Source organism: Syngnathoides biaculeatus, chromosome 16 (assembly GCF_019802595.1).
Source record: "Syngnathoides biaculeatus isolate LvHL_M chromosome 16, ASM1980259v1, whole genome shotgun sequence".
Taxonomy (NCBI): Eukaryota; Metazoa; Chordata; class Actinopteri; order Syngnathiformes; family Syngnathidae; genus Syngnathoides; species Syngnathoides biaculeatus.
Genome location: NC_084655.1, coordinates 18,545,001 through 18,568,173, shown reverse-complemented (window position 1 = coordinate 18,568,173; position 23,173 = coordinate 18,545,001). Strand labels below are relative to the sequence as shown.

Genomic DNA, 23,173 nt, shown 5'->3' with positions numbered 1-23,173 from the left:
TGTACATCATGACTAACCTCACCACTAATTTAAAAACTTTGCCCTTCATCCTAGCCCCGACACTCATGTCACGACGTGACACGCTTCTGTCACATAACACACCAGACACCTTGCAGTGAATGGCGTGCATTTTCTCTTCACATTCCAAAAACATGCATGTTTGGTTCATTTGACGACTCTAGATTGTCCATCGGTGTGAACCTGAGGATGATTCAGTTATTTTGTCCAACTAATGTCCGGCGCCTTCTTTTCATAGGAACTCCTACAAAAAAATACTCGCGAGTGGCCTCTGAGTCGCGTTGAGGATGTAAAGGCCCTGTCACACCATGGCGTTCTGGTCAGCGTTCTATAGCGTTTGAGGAAATGTTGGTAGTCGCCCACGGTCACCGGGATAGCGCCAGAAGAGCGTTGTTTGAACGCTAGTGAACGTCAATGATCGCTGGGAATCGACGGAGAATGCCGGTCCGCAAAAAAAGTTTTGAACATGCACAAAAGTTCTCACCGAGACCAGCGTTCATCGACGTTTAATTTTAAACGCTGCAGAACGTTCAAGAACGTTGGTGGAATGTTTTGGTAACGTTCGGCGAGCGTCGCACGCGTTTGGCTATCGTTAGTCAGTCGTTACTCTAGCGTTACTTGGTTGTTACTTATCGTTTGTTACCGTCGGACCGTCTCCAGGGGGGGTCACGTGGTGTGTTACTTCTCGGACGTGCTCTTCCTCCTGGTGTTCTTTTTCCTCCAAAGACATTGCTAGTGAAAGAGGCTTTTTGCATTCTTACTTGCGGCGCTAGTTGCTGAAGTCCGCACCCCACCTTTTTGTCGTCTAGGCGCCACGATGCTGACTGTTCAAACTCACGAGAACAACTGAAGTGACTATGAAATTTCCAACGTTTTCGTTCCCGTTCCACTGTAAAAATGACACGCCAGCAAAACGCTATTCTGTCGTTATTCACCCGTTAGTCACACTCTCAACACGCTCGTCTAACGTTGACAAATCGCTCGTCGCGCGCCAGTGAGACGTTAGCACCCGCTAATGGTTTTTAGGGGTATCTTATTTGGTCTCTGTTACATGCTTCTCGTGCGTTAGACACACGTTAATCACATGGCAGATGTGTCATCCTCATTTGAGAACGCTGAAAAATAGAACGATTGAAATGTTCGGAGAACGTTGACCAGAACGTCATGCTGTGACGGAGCCTTAACCGACCGTTGCGAAGTCATGTGACATTCTCCAGGAACCGACCGAGCGATATTCATCAGGAACGTCGTCAAACACATCTCTCGACAGGGAGACGAAAGGCAAGTGGCCATGTTTTAAAAATAATTCACCATTCTTCACACTTTTACCGCCTTTTCCCCCACATCATTTCATCCTCTGGTGTTTCGTAGAATCTCCACAGTTGACTTTTCCGAGAATTTCTTCCCATTTGTACCTCGTTTGTCATCTCTCCGGACTGCAGCTGTACACATTTGCTCTCTCCGACCGAGCGGGCCTCTCTCGCTATTCACCCACCTTCCGTGATTACTCTCGGGCCAATCTTCCGCCGGGACACACAATACCCCGGAGCGATCTCCGCTTCCTTTCCCCCCGACAAGACAACTGAGGCTTTCTAATAGCGGGAGCCGTCAGTGTCAGGGAGCAAATTTCTTTGCCGGGGAATATACACGCAAAGGAAAATGGTGCCCTTAAGAGAATGGCGAGAAGAACAATAACATTGCTTTATTATATTTACCTGTCATACAAATAATGACCGACTTCTTCAGTTCTCAAGAGAACTGCAGTACAGGCTTACGTAGGTGATCCTGGAGGAGATGTTGCAAGCGAGAGAAGGCTGTTTTAGTTTCAATCACCCCGTGACATAAATTGTTACGTTACAGGCTTAAAGACTTCCAGGGAATTTCCCATGATGCCCCCTGGCTGCCCCTTCCTGCTTGTCAGGTCTATTTGTTTACGTTTATACGCTGTTTATTCGACGTCTCCTGCGTTTCTCCTGCTGCCGACACCGCTACCTTTATTATTTGGTGGAATAGCACCGTGGGAACCTGCCCTAAAGGTTTTATGCAGCGGAAAACAACAAACAAATCAACAAATACTGAAGGATTAACACCGCAAGCGTGGCTTTTATTTAGTTTGTTTTTTGCTTGTTGATGATTTTGCGATGGGCACCGGTGGAAAAATATGACGGCAATAAACAGGATAAATTGACTTGGGACGAAAGGTAAGGTATAGAGCTCGTGCGCGTGACGTCACCATTTTCACGGCACCATATTGCCGGTCAAAAAGAGCTGCTTGACAGTGTGGGGGACATCGAACCGGAGGAGAATATTCACAATGCTCGAGACTTGTTGTGCGTTGGTTGTTATTACAGACAAGACAGATATTCAAAGAGATCATTCTATGGAAAACCAGCCGAAAAGACGAGAAAAGATCGATGGATTTCGGCAGTTAAACATGATGGATGGTGCCCAACTAAATAGACACGACTGTGTAGCGATCACGTCACTTCAGGTAGGATTCATTCTTCTCAATCTCAAATTCACAAGAAGGATTTATAATGCCAAGTTGGCTCATTTGAGAACAATGTGTTTAAAAAAAAACAAAAAAACGACAGGGAGTCGTCTCCAACGTACACAGAAGCGTGTTGCAGCCACACGTTAATCTTTGGTAAACCTCTCCCTGACACTTTTTTTTTTTAATATGCATTGTTCTCAAATGAGTCCAATGCGTATTTAAAATGAGAAAATAAACCATCTGTCAGAGAGGTTTACATAAGTTAACATGTGGCCGCAACATGCTTCCGTGTATGGGGGCTGAAGCCAATCCCAGCGGTTTATTTTCTTTTTTTAAATACGCATTGGACTCATTTGAGAACAATGCATATTAGAGAAAACTAAAGTCTGTCGGAGAGAGGTTTACCTAAGTTTAACGCGTGGCCACAACACACTTTGTGTACGGAGGAGCAGACTCGCTGCCTTTTTTTTTTCCGTCATAGTTTGACCAAAACCAGGGGTCATTTAAATATTGGTATTTGTATTGAAAAAAGATCTGTGGCTCCATCACTATGTGGGATTTATTCTTGATCGAGAACAGGTCCAGCAACGAAGTATTTGTATGCGTCCAGACTTTTCTACGCTCTCAAACTCTTTTGTGTAAATCTTGACGACTTACTCGCCAGATCCATGTGTAGATCCAGTTATCCAAGACAAGCGGAAGCCTGTTAATAGTCCAATTTCTCATCGGTGAAAACATCGACTTTGGCATTAAATATGGGTCCTCTACGCCAAGTGTCTCTCATTTTTCCACGTACCTTTGTTTATCATCACCTTCTAAATGGATTAAGGGTATCGGACAAAACTCTGGGCGTCGTGCTATAAAACGTATTTTTCGTCTCCAACCGACTTAGCAATGGAGAAGGGTTTGCTTGAGCGACACTTCCGGCCAGTGACGTGATTTGGTGACGTAGGTGCACGAGCTCTATTTGTATCAGATAAACGAAAATGTACAAACATTAACACAGATGTACACTAGCGGAAAAGTGAAGAATTTGAAAATGTTGGTTTATATTGCCTGCGCTGATTTTTGGGGAACTTGCTGCAATTGTAAACAAAATCCGACTGACAAGCTTGTTAGCGACCGAAGAACGCACACATTAATTCATCAGCAAAAGACGAAATCCAAAGGCTATCATTTGGCTTGCGAGCGCCACTCTAATTCCCATCAATCACTTTGGGCCTAAAATGTTGAGAGTGATAGATGAAATCGCTGCGCATCCCGCTATGGGTCAAGGAACTCGGCTATTGATATTCACTGACATTTCCACCCTGTCGCGTTGATAGCTGAGCCGGAATGGAGGGAGAGTTTGGGTAGGGGGTGGGGGGGGGGGCAGATACACAGAAGATAGGCTCGAGGGCTTTTTTTTTTTTTTTTCTCTTTAAAATCTGCCGTGCTTTCACACATCAATATTCACATTGTTTCGCACAAACTGCTCTCTGCCAACTTCCGCGAGTGACAAAAGAACCACCGGGGGGATAGTTGACTGTCGGAGCAGGTGATCAATACGTCTTAACGGCGAGTATTTCTTCCCGGTGTCGTGCCGAGGCATTTGTTAAAAAAAGCCAAACGTGGCCACGGGTAAATCCTCGTCGACAGAACCTTGCCGCCTCTTTGAAACATACATATAGATAGTAATATATATGCAACGTGTACACACGAAGTAAATGCATGCATGCAGGAGCCTTGAGGGGTAGAGCAGAGAGATTACTGGGGGGGGTCACACAGTCATCCACACATCATGCTGAAAGGCCACCAAAGTGACAGCATTTATGTCCTGTTACCAAAAACTGAGACCCAAGGTCTCAATTTAAAGCTTCAGTACACGGCGATGCGGTTTGGAAATGGAATCGAAAAGATGTATTTCAAATTCAACGGGGGTCGTCTTTGGCATTTCGCGAGGGTGGGCGGGGGTTACCTCCGTTTGGTGGCGTGTTTTACGGACAGACACACGCACAGCCTGCTGCCTCCAACATTAAAATGCTTTTCTTGAAATTGATAGAGGCCACAACAGGTTGATTTTATAAGTCACACGGGGAGGAGGGAATATTGCTCACGTGGGGGGGGGGCTTAGAAGGTTTGGGAAACGCTCATCTCGACGATTATGAAAGCGGACACATACACGCAAACACAAACTCCGTGGCGGCGGAGGTTCCTTTTAATATGCACCACTGACCTTAAAGCTCCAGTAGTTGGGTTGTTGCTGGCGTGTTTCCGGCGGAACAGAAGAAGAAGAAAAAAGAGAAGACATTTTAATAATAAGTAATAATAATAATAATCATAAAATGTTGTTCCGTCTTTGACTCTCGTAACGTTTGCACTTGAACGTCTCTGTTGCAGTGTTACAGATTGAGAGGGGCTACACGTACGGGTCTGGGGGGGGGGGGACGCGAGTGAGGTCCCCCCCATTAAAAATGTAATCAGCCCATAGTCACAATCAGCCAGTCGCCTCGGAAATGTACCTCGCCGATGACAAATTAAAAAAAATGAGAGCGATTGGGTTACGTTCATCAATTTTAATTTTAAATCCCAACCCTTATTCTTGCACTTATTCTTCTTATCTGCAGGCACTTCTGAGTAATCGGTCGGACGTCGCGTATTAATATATCCTGACGCACAAATGATGAGTGGGAAAAAAAAGAGATGGGCAGATTGGTATGAGTTTTTATGGATTGCTTTTCATTTTGAGGTGAGCCTGCAAAAAAAGAGCAACATGATATTGGTGATGCGGAAGAGAATGGTGTAGTAGTAGTAGCAGAAATCTGAGGACGAGGATGTGGCGGAGGCAAGATCCTCCCCTCGAATTACAAATTTTTTATTTTACAGTTACAGTTACAAGTCATTTATGTTTTCAATCATGAATATGTCCTTGACCGGAGGTAATGCAGTCATGCTGAGCCCTTGAATCCGACACATTATTGCCCGGACGGTACACGGCAGCCTACCGACGGGTGGAACTGCTGCTTAAACCTTGATCGTTCACGCAGATAAAACGAGAAAGAAGGCATAAAACTTTGTGAAATAACAAAGATTAATGATTTTTTGAATCTTGAATAAGTGTGTGAACGTGTATTAGGACTGAACCTCGCTGCTGTGATTTGAAACGCCGCTAAGCTAAGTTAGCTCAAGCTAATGTTTTGTCAAATACGCACTCGGAATGTTTGCGCCAACATTCAAATCTAATCATCATTTCGTTGCACGCACAGCATATAATGAGATTGAAGGGTTTTAATTTGATTCGAAATACGGTTTACGTGAAATGAAACAATAATTCTGGGTTAAACTTTCACAATAAACCAAATGAACTGTTTTGATTTAATCAAAAGTAAAATACTAATGTGACAGATTAGTGCGATAGAAGATCTCTATTGGGGGTGGGACGGGGGTCGGGGGGGAGGGTGCTTGAAAATTTTGTGTTAAATTTCAAGAAAATATCAAGTACCATAGAAAATTTGTCTACTAAAGAAGCTAAACATTTTGTGTATAATCCTAATAAAGGATCAAGGATCACTAAAACATGCACACAGCAATTAAGACCATTTCATTTTTCTCCTTGTTAACATTTTCACATCGCCGATTATTGTAGCGACTACAAACACAACAAAAACCACAAGTGTCAGCGCACAGAAGTCGGCGATGACGCTCCATCAAGTGCGCTGCAAATATTTATACTCGTCTCTTGATCACATAACTTCACTGACTCGATTTTGGCACGGCGGGTCGAGCAAGTCGAGTCGGAGCTTTCTCTCCTTTTGTTTTCTTTTTTTTTTTTTTTTTGTTTTTTAAACGGCGCATTCAGGAACAATTTCCGACATCAGCTTTGGGGACTCCCATTTCCCTACGTGGAATGGAACAGAAGAAAGAATCCGCGGAAAGGAATTGGCTGCTTGTGCACTTGTTTGCACATAAGGTACAAAGCTGAGTGAGTAGAGCGCTGCGTTACCTGACCGGCATGTAAAGCAGGCTCCGCTCACTACTACCCTTCCTCCACTGAATGTCGTCATCCCCCAACACTCCACATCAAAAATCATTTATACTTCTCCCTCACACACGCACGCGCGCGCGCAAACACACGTATACACACATCGAAACAGTAACTGCAGAGTCTAGCACTTGGGGGGGGGGGGGGGAACCCCCAAAACAATGCATGTCGTGGTCGATATTACGAGGCTGTCGCCACGACAACCGCGACGAACACAACAGGTCGAGAACCCATTCGGACGCACGCATGTAGACGCGCCATGCAGTCAACGCAGCCTCACCTGCACCAGTCCACCGCTCCATTCATCCTCGCTCGTCCGTCAAACACAGCGAGGCGCCCGTCTCTCCCCTTCCCCTCACATATCGCGCATAATTTAATTCATTACGACATCAGCTGATTGAGACTTTTGTTGTTGTTGTTGCGGGTGGGCGTCTGGCTCGCGCCGCTGCGGGCTAATTGAGCGGCGGCGACGGTGGCGGCGGGCTTGCCTGACTGGTCGCAGCGCTGTACTCACTCCGGCTCCTCCCTCCCTCATCCCTCTCCACCCGCCTCCTCCACATGCGGGGCTTTTTGCCGCGTCCTCGGCAACAACCCCCCCCTCTCCCCCTCACCCTCCCGAATCCCGCAACGAAAGACGCGACGTCACCGCCGAATTTGTCGTTCCGCTTCCATCGTTAATCCGCCGTTCCCGCTCGTGTGCGACGCCGCCTGACCTTTGCAACGTGATAGCCCCGCTTGGCTTACGTGGGAGGGGTTGCCATAGCAACTACCGACTCCACCTGCCTTTCTCTCTCGTCTTTCTTTACCTTTTTAATACACGACCAGCGCAAATGTTTACACAAAGAGTGCATGTGTGCGAAGCTGTAAAACTACAATACAAACTTCCATCCGTCCATTTTCTACAGCACTTAAAGTGTGTGTGTGTGTTTCTTTCGGCTTGTCCCTTTCGGGGTCGCCACAGCGTGTCATCTCAGATACGCACAAGCATATTGACAATTTAGTTTTCAGTGACGTTAACATGCACGTTTTCGGTGTGTAGAAGCAAATCAGAGTATCCAAACGGGGTTATCAGTTGTCAGATCAAACGAGGCGACTAGATGGTTTCATCGAATTAAAGTGCTGCCTCCGCAAGTGAAAATAATTTTACTGCATTAATAGGCACTCATTTTTCCCCATTGTCACAACCCTCTTGCTTGTGTTCTTGGTCGTCATGGTAAGAAAAGTCCACCTCCTTGAAACAGGCTAAGTTTCCAGAGGCTTAAACATTCCCTGTACACACCAATTTTTTTCCTCAGCTTTTCAGGTCTGCAACATCCAGTAATTTGTGTTGAAAATGCCCAAGATGTCCTTTTTCAAGCTTCAAGCTTTTTAGATTTCAGTATCATAGGACTTTTACATAATTGGGGGTAATATTTTGGCTATTTTGACAAAGGCATGTCACAGAAATGTCTTGTCGCACGTCTCTAAACGTCTCAAGTGTCCGTGCGAACACGCTTAGCGTGTACCTGTTCTCGTGCGGCCCTCTCCGAGCCTCCCCTGGTGCTCCCGTGCGACTGCGAGGGTGACGGCGGGTTGTGGTGCTGCAGCTGCTGCTGCTGCTGCTGGTACTTGCTCTTCAGGTGGTCCATGAAGGCGTCCCGCTTGCGCTCCATGTCGGCCTTGTGCAGGTTGGTGAGCGCCTCGAGGCTCTGCGCCGCCGTCACCGTGTGCCGGTGCTCTGACGTGTGCACCAGGCCCACGTTGGAGAAGCGCCGGCCGCTGTTGCCCAGCGTCCGATACTCCCGCGGGTACTCCAGGTCATCTGTGGAGATCATGTGAGTGCCGCCGCGTTCTGGGTCTGCGGGAGGAATGAAGGAAGGAGGGAAGTGACCGTGGTGGAAGCAAATGGAAAAGAGGTCGAGAGAAAATGGCTTGGGATGTTCGACACGAGGGCCGTTCCAGCGCAAGTATTGATTCCTAAATGCTGGCAAGGCCAGAAAAATGGAGAGCAAAGAGGAAAGGCTTCCGTAATAAATCAAAAGTGAAGTTATTTTGCCTTTTTGTCACCCTAAGTGCCTTTAATGATCCTCGGCCGATGAAGGAAATGTCATATTTCCACGCTGACTGTCGCGCTTTCTCGACACAAATTCACCCCCCTGACATGCTTTAGAAATGTGTTTCCCAATGTTTATTGAGCCACGGCACAGATTTTACATTAGAAAAATCAAACAAAAATTTCACCAAAAGGATATACAATATACTGAAATAATGATCTAGTGGAAGACCATTGATTATTGTTATTTAACTGTCAGTATTCATCTTTTTTTCTTACACTTACACTTTTGTATACAAACAGTGAAAGAAAAAGAAAAAAGAAAAGATGAAAAAAAGAAAGAAAGAAGAAAAATACCATTAATTTACATTCATTAACAGCGGGATAATAACACCTTTATAAATGACAGAATAGGAGGGTTTCTCTCATCTCCAATTATCTGATCTAGTAGGTCATCCTCAACCAAGTTCATAACTGTAAGTGAGGAAAGAAATTAACATTAAAGGGAAAACAATAACAATAATCACAGTAAGAATAAAAAAAAGAATAAAATGATACCACCTCAAAGCACCTCACATCACCTAACATACACCTAACCTACAGTATTCATCTTTCACATATAAAGATAGTAGATGGATGTTTTTTTAATTATTTGTCGTAAATAAATATTAACCCAATTTTTTGCCTTATCGAGAAAAAAGTCTCCTAACAGGCCACAATAAAGGAAATAACACTTCTTTTTCGTTTATGGTTAAGTTATATGATAACTTTAATCATTTATAATCTTGTCCCAAAAATCTAAAGAAATCTAACTTTGACCAATGAGTTATCCTCTCCTGATACTAAATTATATCTTCAGATTAAAACACTTAAATATTTTGATATACTGAAGGATATAATCCGTGAAAATCATGCTGTCCCAAAAATGGGACGCTGCCCACGAATGGGATGAATTGATGACAATCTTTGATGATATCTCCCAGCATATTAATGTGCACAGGGATTACGGAATAACGGCTTTACACCATCTACACTTGACGGACAGCACAGCCCAAAACCGACAAATGAGTGAGTGGGGGGAAAAAAAAAAAGTGTGTGGAAGAAAAATTGGTGGATGGAAAGGCTTGCCGTGTGCGTTACCTTGTTTGGGATAACAGGCCCTGCTGGCATGTGCTGCAAGAGAAACATGCCAAGGGTTAATTCACGTGTTTGTGCACATACATGTGCAAGCAAACACACTGGCGACACCAAAAAGTACTATTACAACCAATAGCACTTTTCCCCACATTACAATTCGTACATGCATAAATCATTTATATACACACAAACGCACAGAAGACACGTACACGCTTGACTGTGGAAGCGTTCGTGAAAACGATACCACGTTTAATTTGTGCGTTAACAGGAAGCAGGTGGACACAATCAATACAAAGACGGTTAAATGTCACACAAAAGAACAGGTTGGGTAAAATGCAGAAAAGAAAAGGTGGAGGAATAATTGAGTGGAGTGCAGAAAAAGACTCGTCAAGAGAGTCTCTTCAGAGCAATGCCACGCGCAGACTGCTAATGCGTGAAGAGCGCATACGTCGGATTTTTCTCCCTCCTCCCCACCCATTAAAATTCATGCATCGAGGAAGAAAATTAAATGGAAAAGATGAACAAATTTTAAAAAGGGATAAATTGCAGAGCCTCACCAAAGTACCAGGAAAAACTCTTGCGCATTTTCTTATGTACTACAGTACACGCCTGATATTCCAGCCAATGTGGCCACTGTGTTTGTAGAAAGTGGCCATAACCAATAAATTCGTGAAGGAATAATTGATTATTAAGGTATAGTACATGTCTACTGCCCACACTACTTCCCCCCAAAAGTGTTTAATTTAGTGAGCTTTTAGGGCAAGTGACACCATTAGCTTAATGGTGGATATTATGAAAATTGTCAGTCAGACGGAGAAGGGGTTCCGTAATGAAAAAAAAAAAAAAAAAAAAGAAGTAAAAAAAAAAAAATCTATGTCAGGATCCTCCGGTACGGGGGCGGACCCAAATGCAGGACTTCGAGGCAGAGGCATAATGTTCAAAGGGGTTTATTCCGGAAACTGGGTCATACACGGTGAAAAGGCAAAGAATCGCTAGGCTAGGCGGGATCCAAAAGACATACAGAAAGGGTTCGATGATTCTGAAGCAAACTAACTAACTCAACAAGACAGACTCAACCCAAAAGGCACAGAAGCGCTGTGACTAGGGTTACTCTAACTTATGCGTAGGGGCCGAGAGTCCCACAGGCAGTGAATGCAACTCACTAATACAAGGCAACGAACTGGCAAATGCTCGGGACAAAAACTCCAACTTAAATGCCAGTCTAATTACAGTCCCAATGTGAAACAGCTGTGTCCGGTGCACCGCCCAGAGCAGTGGCGTGTCCACGCCCCTTTTGGCAGTGGCCAAGCCCCGCTCATGACAATATATATATATATATATATATATATATATATATATATATATATATATATTGCATGCCCTCTCACTATGTGCACGCCTTGTTACATAATGATGAACTGTGATGACAGTTTGCAATCTTGGGAAATATTTTATCCAGAAACCTGAATAAGATGCACCTAATTTGCTGTAGGTTCCATAAAATAATATGGCTGGTCAAATTTGGCCCTTTAGGCCTTGGTTTTTTTTTTTTCTGCTATCAAGATGGCCTCCGCCCCTATTTTAACGCGTGGCAATTTTCACTTAATGGCAAACCCGCAAAATGTGCAAAAAATGTGATGCTCTCCTGTGGACAAATCTTGAAACGCAAGCAGTGAAGAACCGCGACTGCCCCACTTAGCCAGTCGCCCTGGCATCCATTAAACGATGAAGTGATGATAAACAGAGGTGAAGCGCACCAGCGGGCTGATAGCGTTAGCATCGAGCGGATACCCACTTTGCACTTCATTAGCTCGTCGTGTGTGTCAGCGAACAAGTGGCCCGGCTCAAGAGTCCCATAACGACGCTCTGAGAAAATGGAACCTTTGCTCCTTGACTTGGAAAAAAAAAAAAAAAAAAAACACCAGTAAAATGATGCCCGTGCCAGCCTCTTTGCAGACAACGCCTGAGAGCAAGGCAAAAATTTGGGCGCACAAATGCGAGCGGCTTGGAAAGGAGCCCGGAAAACTTTGCAGAGCAGATAGGAGACGTCTTTTTAAGCTGCGTGGGTTGAGATAACGAAAAATAGAAAGATGTGAATTCGTGCTTCATACTGGCATCGTCGGCACCTCAATATACCTCCGCATAAGCCTTGCAGACAAAGGAATGCCTGAGAAAAGAACACTGGTCACAGGACTGAAAGAAGCAAAAAAAGTGGGAGCTTTGAGAATAGAGGAACAGCTTTCTAATGAGAACAAATTGAATGCTAACATGCTAATGGTGTGTATGCTAACATATTGTAAGAAAGCGACTCCGGAACAGAAAGCACCAAGTTAGATCAAGAAGGATTTAATACAGTATCAGGCCCTGTGTTAAGGTACTATTTCTAAATAGAAGAGCTAAAACGCTAACTTGCTGACAGTTAGAATGCTAATACAGGGTTAGCAAGCCAGGTAGGGAACGCAGTGAGGCACCAAAGATCCCTCAAGGTTTTTAAGCCAAACCTCATCTTTGGTCGGCTACGTGTTTCCAAAGTGAATAGTTAAAATGCTAAAAAGTTGTTATGCTAACATTAAATATTAGACTCATTGCCATTTTATCATAGCAAACAGTTATCATGCTAACATTTACCATCGGCTAATCTTGATAAGCATTACCAAGCTTTCAATATATCTACATATACCGTAATTCCCGGCCTACAGAGCGCACCTGGTGATAAGCCCCACCAAGTACATTTGTAAAGGAAATACCATTTGGTACATACACAGGCCGCAGCCGTGTAAAAGCTGCAAGTGGCCACATTGAAAATGACATTGAAACACGAGATATTTACAAAAAAAGACGGTACGTAGAGAGTTTAACGCTAGCGCCGGCATGCTAATGCTAACGCTAGCGCCACCGCGCTAACGCCGCCGCAGTAAAGCTAACTCTATCGTCGTCGCGCTAATGGTAATGCTAATGCCGTCACGCTAATGCTAACTCTAGTGCCACCGTGCTAACAGAAAAAAAAAAACCATACTGGTAAAAATCACTGAGACATGGCAGTAACACGCTAGCACAGCGCTAACAGGGCCGGACAGGTAAAAGTCACTTTCTCGGCACATATATTCGGTCTCGGCAGTTAGAAAAAATGCACGAATTAGCCACATCACCGCATAAACCAAAGGGTTGAAAGCATGTGAAAAAAAGTTGCGGCTTATTGGCTGGAAATTACGGTATATGAAAAGGTATTTTTCCCACATAAAGGCAGAAAGACCAACGTTAGCTCACAGAGATGTACCGAGTGGATGGTTGAAGAGTGTAAGATTTGTAAAGTTATTTTCAACTTCTCACTTTTCCAGTCGCCGATTCGCAAGAGGGGATACAAACACACACAGACTGAATCTGATCATGTATGCAGAGCCAGGACTTTTTAGGGGGGTCCATTCGGTGAACTGGATTTCATCTCATCGAGAAGCGGCCGTCGTCTCCTCCACCTTGGCGGAACTCTCGCGGCTCTTCGGCTTTCATCGATTTCATACACGCGCACATCAAAAAGCACGTCGGAGGGAGCCGGAGGTAGAGAGAGGCGGCCTCGGAATGCTAAGAAGCCCGATGGCTCGATTTGTGCGCCGCTTATGTTCTAGCGCGTCGGCTAATGGCGGCAAGCGACGAGAGGAGGGCGAAGTTTGTCAACACGTCGCTCATATGAACGATGCGTGTCATTTAACCGCATCAGGTTACGTTAGTATTCCAATTTGAATCCTGGAATCACAAAAGGCTCATTTTTTTTCTCACGACGTGTCTTCCTCACATGCCGTACATTTCTCTGACCGAAATACACAAAGGATAAAGGCAGCGCTTTTGTTACCATGACGACTGAGGACTTCAAAATATTTTTTCCCCCAAAGAGTTATTAACAACAAATGTTTTTGTGGCGCTGTTAAATATTTCTCAAGAGGGTTGTTCACCTCTTCGACATCAATGACGGGAAGTGAATGCTACTTGCGTGAACACTGGCTAATTCACATGCAAAAAATAATAATAATAATGTTAATGAATTTTAAAAAATGTCTTCTTGTAATCATTTTATTTCACTGGTGTTGTACATCTAAGAAGAAAAAACGTAACTAGCACAATCATCCATAAAGTTGACAGGAACTAAAACCACAATAATAATTTTCCAACGTCCCCGTTTTCGAACGAAAATTTCGAGATTTTTTTGCTTCTGTTTTCAAACGAAAATCGCTACTCAAACGCCCCCGTATTACGCGCGCCCAGACCAGCTGACCCAGATGCGCTTTGTTGTGAATTCCCACGGCCACCAAGAAACACGGAAATAACATAATGCGCGCGGCACAACCAGTTGACCCACCCACGACGCGTTTTGTTATTGTCAATTCGAACGCCCCCCGAAAAAAACCCTGGAAATGACATAGCGCACGTTTTGTAATTCTTTATAACGCAGCCTCTGTACACAGACATGTCCCGGTAGCGACTGTTGTTTTTCTTCTTCTTCAGCACTCCCGTATTAACCCACAATCATGGTTCCAAAGAAGGCAAGTTGCTTGTTTAAAGTTATTCTGCACTTTTGTTAATAAAAAAAAGTTTACAAGGCTGGGGGCCGAGTCGCTACAAACACGGCAATGCACTCTCACCCTAGCATACTCGACTACTAAAGCATAAAATATATTTCTTAAATTATTTTATTATATAAAGTATTTAAATTATGAATGTATTTCTACTATGCAGTTTATTATCAGGAAAAACTAAAATAAAGTGCTGTAAAAAGCCAAATTTTTAAAGCTTGGAACGCATTATTTCTTTTTCCATTCATTGTAATAGGAAACATCAATTTGGTTTTCGAACAAATCACTTCTTGAACCGTTTTCTGGAACGGATTGTGGTCGAGAAGCGAGGCATCACTGTACTTCATCCACAGTTTTTTTTTTTTTTGGGGGGGGGGTGCATCTCTTCCATTTAGACCGCGCAAACGTACACAATTTTGTGACCAACGAGTACATTCCACGTCCCAGTGGACGCTAATACATGATTTAAAACCAGAACTCGTTCAGCCATGTTTAAAAGGACTTGTCAAATCCTGCAATGTGCAGACTGTCAGTCCGTCGCATTGCACAAGCAAGGCCAGATCCCAAACCTGAGATTTTAATTTCCTGGGAGCGCATCGCAAGTTATGAAGGGGCTGGATATTTAAACAAGAATGGCAAAGGGGGTGGGGGGTGGGGGGTGGGGGGTTGCGGATCAGGTGAGTCATGAGACTGGGAGCAGTAGAACAATCGGCTGAGGCCTTGAGCTATTGACTTTAGGATTTCGGTGCAAATAACGAAGCATATCTTTTTTTTCTTCTTTTTTTTTCATCAACTTTTGTTTTAAAGTTAGGTAATAACGTATGTTAGCTCCCTCCATGTAGAAGAAGGGGAACTGTGAGACCGGGGGATTTCCCAGTAAGCGTCGGCTACGTACCCACAGTTCCCCTGTTAGTAACGCATGCGCATTCATCACGAGGAGACTTTTCAGCACGGGGGAGCGCTCAGACCGTCACACCGGCGACAACTTGCTTGACGTTAGCTATTCTACTCGTGACACGGTTAGTTCTTTGTCAAAACAAAAAAAGCTACAAATAAAAGTCAACTGTCGCTGTCCAACGCTTGTAAAATATGCATTTCATATTCAATACAGAGCTGTAATTATATTAACTTGGTCATTAATTTGGGAACTATTTAGAGCTACACTGCTGGTTTGTTTTGAAGGTTTTAAAATGACGCATGGAAAATAAAAAATAAACAAGTGTGGAGAAAAAAAATTTCAAGAGAATTTTCTGGTATGTGAAATATTTACATTAAAATTATATATATTTTCCCCAGGTACATACCTTCTTTTCCAATCCTTACAAATCTGCATTTTACATCAAATGCAGATTGGTAATTTCATAGAATTGCATAAAATAAATCAGAACTGCCCAGCCTCTAGATGACTTTTTAGCATCTTTTGCAGCGAGGACAAACTCCGCCTAGCAACAAGTGTCAGTGTCCGAACTATTCTGCCAGTCTACGTTGCTGCATTCAAGTTGTGAATTATTATCATTTTTTTTTTTAAATGAATAACGAATGCTTTGCCTGCGAGATGATCAACTGTGGTACCTCGACCTATTGTCTGGGGGTGTCACCAAGAAGCCAGCTGCATTCTTGCGATTGCAAACATATTCATTCCATTTGAAAAATAGCCATAAAAGCTTCTTTTTTTTAAAATTCACATCACTTCTTTTCCTTCTAAACGCTCTGCTACTACTGCAGTAGTCTCAAATATGACATTTTTTTTCCCCAAATATGACCCCAATTACGGACAACACGGTGGGATCAGCTAGTAAAGCGTCGGCCTCACAGTCCTGAGGACCCGGGTTCAACCCCCGACCCCGCCTGTGTGGCGTTTGCACGTTCTTCCCGTGATTGCATGGTTTTTCTCCGGGCACTCCGGTTTCCTCTCACATCCCAAAAAACATGCAACATTAATTGGACACACTCAATTGACCCTCGGTGTGATTGTGAGTGCGACTGTAGTCGATCTCTATGCGCCCTGCGATTGGCTGGCAACCAGTTCAGGGTGTACCCCGCGTCCCGCCCGTTGACAGGATAGGGATAGGCTCCAGCACTCCCCGCGACCTTCGTGAGGATAAGCAGCAAAGAAAATTGATGGATGGGTCAGCCTCTATTACATTGTCAGACATTTTTTTTTTTCAAATTACAGACTCAGAGTTGAAAACAAATGTCACTTTTGTACAGTTTTATTATGTGTTATGTATGTATGCATTTCCAAAGTAATATTTCCAACAAATGGAAACTAACTACACTAAACAAAATGCGCTTTTGTTTTTGCATCTGGCGTCCACTCAAATGGTAAAAAAAAACGGGGCAATAACTAGCGGGCGAACGTGTGCACTTTCCGTTTTCTCTCCATTAGCCGTGAAAGATGGAAGCGGCGTCAGGAGACGAGCACTACAAGCGGACCGAAGATGCATGCCGCCAACCGACAGGAACGCATCGGGAGGAGGTCAAGCAGCAACTTTCAAAGTGGAGACGACGCAATGGCTCCGGGGTGGGGTGGGGGGGGGGGGGGCCGAAAAAATGGGGGGGAAAAATGTAGTCTCCATCGTTTACGGGCAAAAGCGAGCTTTAATAAGATGCCTCCTTCCATCCCTGCCGCCCACCAGCCTCTCCACATCCTAACACTGCGTCTCCCCGGGCAACGCCGCCGCCACAAAGCATCTGCTCGTCCACCAACAGCACTCAAGACAATTGGAGCGTGCGAGCGCGTGACAGCAGCGTCTCGCATGGATTGTTTGCTACGGAAACCATCGCGCGTGCACAAACGGACGCCTACACGCCTCTTAATCAATCAGGAATTCGACTAAACGCCGTCCACCCGTTTTCGAAAACGGGTGCGCTGGATCCTTTCCCTTCTTACTTTCGGCCAATTTTTTTTGCAAGTTTCCAAAATATTACATTTGAATCCAGCCTCATTGCATGTCCCCACGCTCGCCTGCACAAAGAAATCGCTTGTCAAACCAATATCAATAATCATAAAAATGATAAAAAGTCAATAATCAGCTGTCCATAGTATAGGACACCACCGTTCTATATGTTTAAGAAGCTACAGGGTCGTCTCCTTTTGCACAAATCTGAAGCAACTGACACTGGAAAACAAGTGGTGCGGCAGCACATTTAGACATTCAATACAACAGTACCGAGTGATATATTCTTTATCCTCCGCAAAAGCTGACACGCTTAGACGTCTATACTGCGCGTACCAGCATTTAATTGATGCTAACTGTGAAATTCATCCATCCATTTTCTTAGTCGCTTAACCTCACGAGGATAGCGGGGAGTGCCGGAGCCTATCCCAGTTGTCAACGGGCAGGAGGCGGGGTACACCCTGAACTAGTCACCAGCCAATCGCAGAGCACATAGAGACAAACAGCCGCACTCACGATCACACCTACGGGCAATTTAGAGTGTCCAATTAATGTTGCATGTTTTTGGGGATGTGGGAGGAAACCGGAGTGCCCGGAGAAAACCCACGCAGAGAACATCCAAACTCCACACAGGACTGTGAGGCCAATGCTTTACCATCCGAGCCACCGTGCCGGCCTGTTAAATTCAATTTTATTTACTTATGTAATTACTACCATATACCACCATAAATAAATGAATAAACTCTTGAATTCCAACCATCCATCCATCCATCCATGCATTTTCTTCACCGCTTATCCTCATGAGGGTCAACGGGGCATGCTGGAGCCTATCCCAGCTGTCAATGAGGTGGGGTACACCCTGAAGTGGTCGGCAGCCAATCGCAGAGCACATCGAGACAACCAGCCGCACTCACAATCACACCTACGGGCAATTTAGAGTGTCCAATGAATGCTTCATGTTTTTGGGGATGTGGGAGGAAACCGGAGTGCCCAGAGAAAATCCATGATTAAAAATAAATTTGAACAACCTGGATGTGAACTACTGTCACTGAACGGACCGTTTGGGGCTCTTGGGAGGCTGTTTACATTCAAAATTACCGGACGAGGTCACGAGTCAATCCAGGACCAATCAGAAGCAGCCCCGCTGTTTTTAACAGGTGCTTCCACATCTCCGCCCATCTTCAACGCCAACTTTCGCGCTTCCGTGTTGAATCGCTCAACGAGGCGTGCGGGGGGGGGGGGGGGACCCGCGGGGGGACCCCCGAGTCATAAACAAAAGTGTACTTGTAAGTCATTCGGAATCCGTGTCGATACATTTCATTTAGCCGACCGCAACGGCCAGCGAAGAGAAACGGGAGGATAATAAGAAGCCGATCTTATGCATATTCACGAGCTTATTAGGGGAGGACGGGTGCGCTCGGGGGCAGGGAAGGCGAGGCCGCAGATGAACGGTCGTCGTACGAGCGTGAACGCGGCGTGACGTCGTGCTCCCGAGAGCCTTTCCTCGCTCGGAAGGACTTTGAAGGATCAGAGGGCGCAGACCTCCAGCGAGGCTGATAATAAACCCTCTTAATGTATGCAAATCTGCAAAGGAAACTGCTATACATACGCTGCCAGAGACAGATATGTATTTGAAAGTAAACGAAACATTAAATAAAGCCGGAAAAAACACACAAATTCGAGCTTTAGGGGGGGTTTGTGATGGAATTCAATCGGAAATCATACTATTAAAATTAACTAAGTGGACAATCCAAAATAGACGCGGTTAATTGAAAGTAGTTTTGTTAACTCGCTAGAATAAAATCAACCACACTGATGATGTTACAAAATAAAAACAGCAGGCGAAAGATGAAGGTTATGAAATTCTTGGCGGGGGGAAAAAAAATAATAAGGCACCAGAGCAATTTGATGTAATTTGATGACGTTGACGGAAAACACTTTGGATGATGTATTTTAAATTGAGGGTTTATTTGTTGAGTCTCCCTTTTTTTCAATTAAAACATGGCCCAAAAATGACATAAATAACCAACAAAGCACATAAGAACCAGAAACAATCCCTTTCAGAAGAAAATAATGATCATGAAGACATTTTGAAATGCAATTCGTTCCACTAAAGGCTCCGTCACAGCATGACGTTCTGGTCAACGTTCTCCGAACATTTCAATCGTTCTATTTTTCAGCGTTCTCAAATGAGGATGACACACCTGGCGTGTGATTAACGTGTGTCTAACGCACGAGAAGCGTGTAACAGAGACCAAATAAGATACCCCTAAAAACCATTAGCGGGTGCTAACGTCTCACTGGCGCGCGACGAGCGATTTGTCAACGTTAGACGAGCGTGTTGAGCGTGTGACTAACGGGTGAATAATGACAGAATAGCGTTTTGCTGTCGTGTAATTTTTTAAAGTGGAACGGGAATGAAAACGTTGGGAATTTCGTAGTCACTTCAGTTGTTCTCGTGAGTTTGAACAGTCAGCATCGTGGCGCCTCGACGACAAAAAGGTGGGGTGCGGACTTCAGCAACTGGCGCCGCAAGTAAGAATGCAAAGCCTCTTTCACTAGCAATGTCTTTGGAGGAAAAAGAGCACGTCCGAGAAGTAACGCAGCATGTGACCCCCCCCCCGGAGACCCTAAACACCACGTGACCCCCCCTGGAGACGGTCCGACGGTAACAAACGATAAGTAACAACCAAGTAACGACTGACTAACAATAGCCAAACGCGTGCGACGCTCGCCGAACGTTAGTAAAACGTTCCACGAACGTTCCTGAACGTTCTGCAGCGTTTAAAATTAAACGTCGATGAACGCTGGTCTCGGTGAGAACTTTTGTGCATGTTCAAAACTTTTTTTTCAGACCGGCGTTCTCCGCCGATACCCAGCGATCATTGACGTTCACTAGCGTTCAAGCAACGCTCTTCTGGCGCTATCCCGGCGACCGCGGGCGACGACCAACGTTTCCTCAAACGCTATAGAACGCTGACCAGAACGTCATGGTGTGACGGGGCCTTAAGAAAGGAATCCTCGGGTTCCTTTACGATTGTATGATCACACCAATAAATCTGAACGCGGTTATTGACGCTGATTTTCATTCGGTGAGGACTTTTACAAGAATTAAACGGCCTTGACGTGCCGCGTTTGCGCAACCCTCGGGACCGGCCGCCCTCATTATTCTCATTCCCGACTCAGCCGAGAGGCTAAGCTAACGAGTTCCTCCAACTGCACACCCGCACATAAGCAGAGACGCCCTCGGGAGCGCATCTGCAGTCGCATGAGTTCACCTCATGCTTATCAATCAAAGTGGTGAAATTGGGTTGCAAACCAAAATCACCCACTTGAGACAGGAAACAAACAAGGGGGGGGGGTGAAAAGGGGCAATGATTGCATGGAGTTGTCCCCACTGATCTAAAAAAAAAAAAAAATACTGGATGGCTCATTGGCCGCCAAAACGGAAGTCGGCATCCGCCATCTTGATACTCCCAAAACAACCCTGCCGACCTGCGCGTTAATCGCCAGTTTCGTGACTGTGAGAAAACATTCCACAGGTAAGTTAGGAAGATTCACTTTGACACTGTTAAAAGTTTGTTTCTCAAGAGTTTTTTTTTTTTATTTTCTGATTAGCTTAATTCACTTGAACAAAGTTTTGTTAACGGTTGTTGTTGTTCACTTTTCACTCTCTGCTTCCCCTTTATAGGCCGATGGTTTTTCCCGTTAAAGCGATGTAAATATTTTCCCAAACCTCATCAGTGAATAAGCAAGAAAACACTCTCTGTGAAATTTTTGATGAATTTCATAATACAGAACTCTACAAATTGAATTTGATTTTGAAATGCGAGGAAACAAGTCTGAAATAAGACGTCGCAGAGACAACAAATGAACAATGCGTTTAGCGGGTATGTTCCCTTTTCGAGTCCTTATTTCCAAAAATATGTCTAATTGATTGACTTAAAATTTCATGTTTTTATGACAAAAAATGTTTAGTTTTTTTGCTATATTATGATGATAGTGACTCACAGCGTATTTTGTGAAAAGTTAACATGTCACGGAAATCGGGCCCTAGGTAATATCTAAGATTTCTTGCTAGCCACGATGTTCTACGTCTTTCCTTTGCACTTAACCTTTTTTGGCTTACCGAGTCAAATTAAAAATCCTTCATGTTACAAGAACTGAAAAAATGTCAAGCTCACACGACCAGTTTTAATTTTACATGCCAAACTTTGAGGGAAAACCCCGCCATAATCCCACCTGTAAATCATATCCTCCACACGTTTTGGGAGTACCAAGATGGCGGCCAAATGGCTTCAACCAATCAACATACCGCTCGATGTGGATGCGCTATCCAGTCTTTTTTTTTTTTTTTTTTTTTCAGATCAGTGATTGTCCCACGAACGAGTTGTGAATTGTTTCGCTTGGTAATAACATTTCGCAACAGTCGAGACTCAAGGGGACTTCGCGAATCGTCATTACCAACAGGGGGTGCTATTGGCTGCCTGCATGAATGGGTTGCTAGAGAAATGAAAAATGGCCACAGCTTGGTCACAATAAACATGGCGCCGAGACTTGAGGAGAAGTAGCGGAGAACTGAAGAAAAGGTCTTCTGACACACTTTAGTCACCGTTCGATACTGATCCCGTTTAATAGCTACGTTTGACAAGCCCCCCGACCGTTTTCCGAGCGGATAGGGGAGGGAAAATCCTTCTTAACGCACCCCATGCTACTCGATAATCGTAATCTTTTCAAGACATCAGGTAATTAGGCTTGTGATGACTGGAAGGTGTGAAGGGAAGAAAAAAAATACTCAAATTTGGCCAGATTATTGGTATCTATAAACTAATGGAGGTAATACGCAAGTGACCATCTCCTACTCCGGTTAGAGTCCCAGTTTCCAATAACGGCAAAAAAAATCGCTGTTGTTTGTCTCGTTTTGAAAAAGTAGCCACTAAATGTCATTAAATTAGCAAAGTTTTTCCAAGAAGGAATTTTGAAACAGCGCCATTTGCCCTAAAAGCAGAATTTAAACAGCACAAATGGAATATTATTCATGAAAAGAGCAGCGTGGGCAATAGAATCGGTACTGTACTCCCGCAATCTATGACTTGTTTGTGAATTTATTTCCCATGGAGGAATTTAGAGGTCTTTGAAGTGCTTATTCCACCTTTTTTTTTTTTTAAATAAACTCCCACAAAGATCGCAACCACGAAGCTAATTAAATGCAGCGACAAATTCGCTAAATTGGCAACACATAAATAACGGCCCACTTCCGTTTCTATTTTTTCGAGCCGTTCGGGCGCGTGTGAAAATCACTTCCCACACCGCAGGATAATCTTTTGAAGGTATCCAATAAATCGGACCTTTATTAACTTTAAGCACAAGCGGGAAAATGCTCGAATTCTGTTGTATTAGTACAGTATTTTTTTTTAGGACAAACTTTGAGTGGAAAAGAAACACAAGCACTTCCTTGCCACCAATTACTGCTTTTCATCTAGCCGGGGCTTCTTGTCGCTTCTTGTGGGATTTTTCAGGCGTTACAGAAAAACCATAAAAATACTCGGAAGAGAGAATAGGTGAGTTTTTCAGGGAATAACTGTTAGGTTCTGCAGAAAAAAAAAACATTAGGCGACTTTGTGAGTAGCATACTGCGTGAAGATTACTGCTACTATTACTACTACTACTACAGCATGCTATGACAGAGTACCAAGAGAGGAACTGTGGTATTGCATGGGGAAGTCTGGCGTGGAGGAGAAATATGTTAGAATAGTATGAGAGGAGCAGAACAGTGGTGAGGTGTCCCATTGGTCCGTCAGAAGAATTTAAGGTGGAGGTGGGACTGAATCAGGGATCCGCGCTGAGCCCCTTCTTGTTTGCGGTAGTAATGGATAGGCTGACAGATGAGGTTAGACTGGAATCCCCGTGGACTATGATGTTTGCAGATGATATCGTGGAGGAACAATTAGAAAGATGGCGGCACGGACCGGAAAGGAGAGGAATGAAGATTAGCCGAAGTAAAAC

At 44.3% G+C, this 23,173-nt stretch overlaps 1 protein-coding gene across 6 annotated transcripts in view; it reads right to left on the bottom strand.

Moving 5' to 3' along the window:
* The window catches only part of srcin1a (SRC kinase signaling inhibitor 1a), a 102,703-nt gene that overhangs the window by 33,560 nt on the left and 45,970 nt on the right, over positions 1-23,173 (bottom strand). For 5 of the 6 annotated variants that reach the window (XM_061845413.1, XM_061845414.1, XM_061845419.1 and 2 more), the window contains exons 2-4: positions 9,706-9,738; positions 8,039-8,370; positions 4,728-4,754 (exon numbers count right to left, since the gene is read on the bottom strand). In XM_061845413.1, the coding sequence (XP_061701397.1) occupies positions 4,728-4,754; positions 8,039-8,370; positions 9,706-9,738 (392 nt within the window). Of the gene's footprint in view, positions 1-4,727; positions 4,755-6,813; positions 6,932-8,038; positions 8,371-9,705; positions 9,739-23,173 lie in introns of those variants that run through there. The other variant, XM_061845417.1, reaches the window with a different exon arrangement.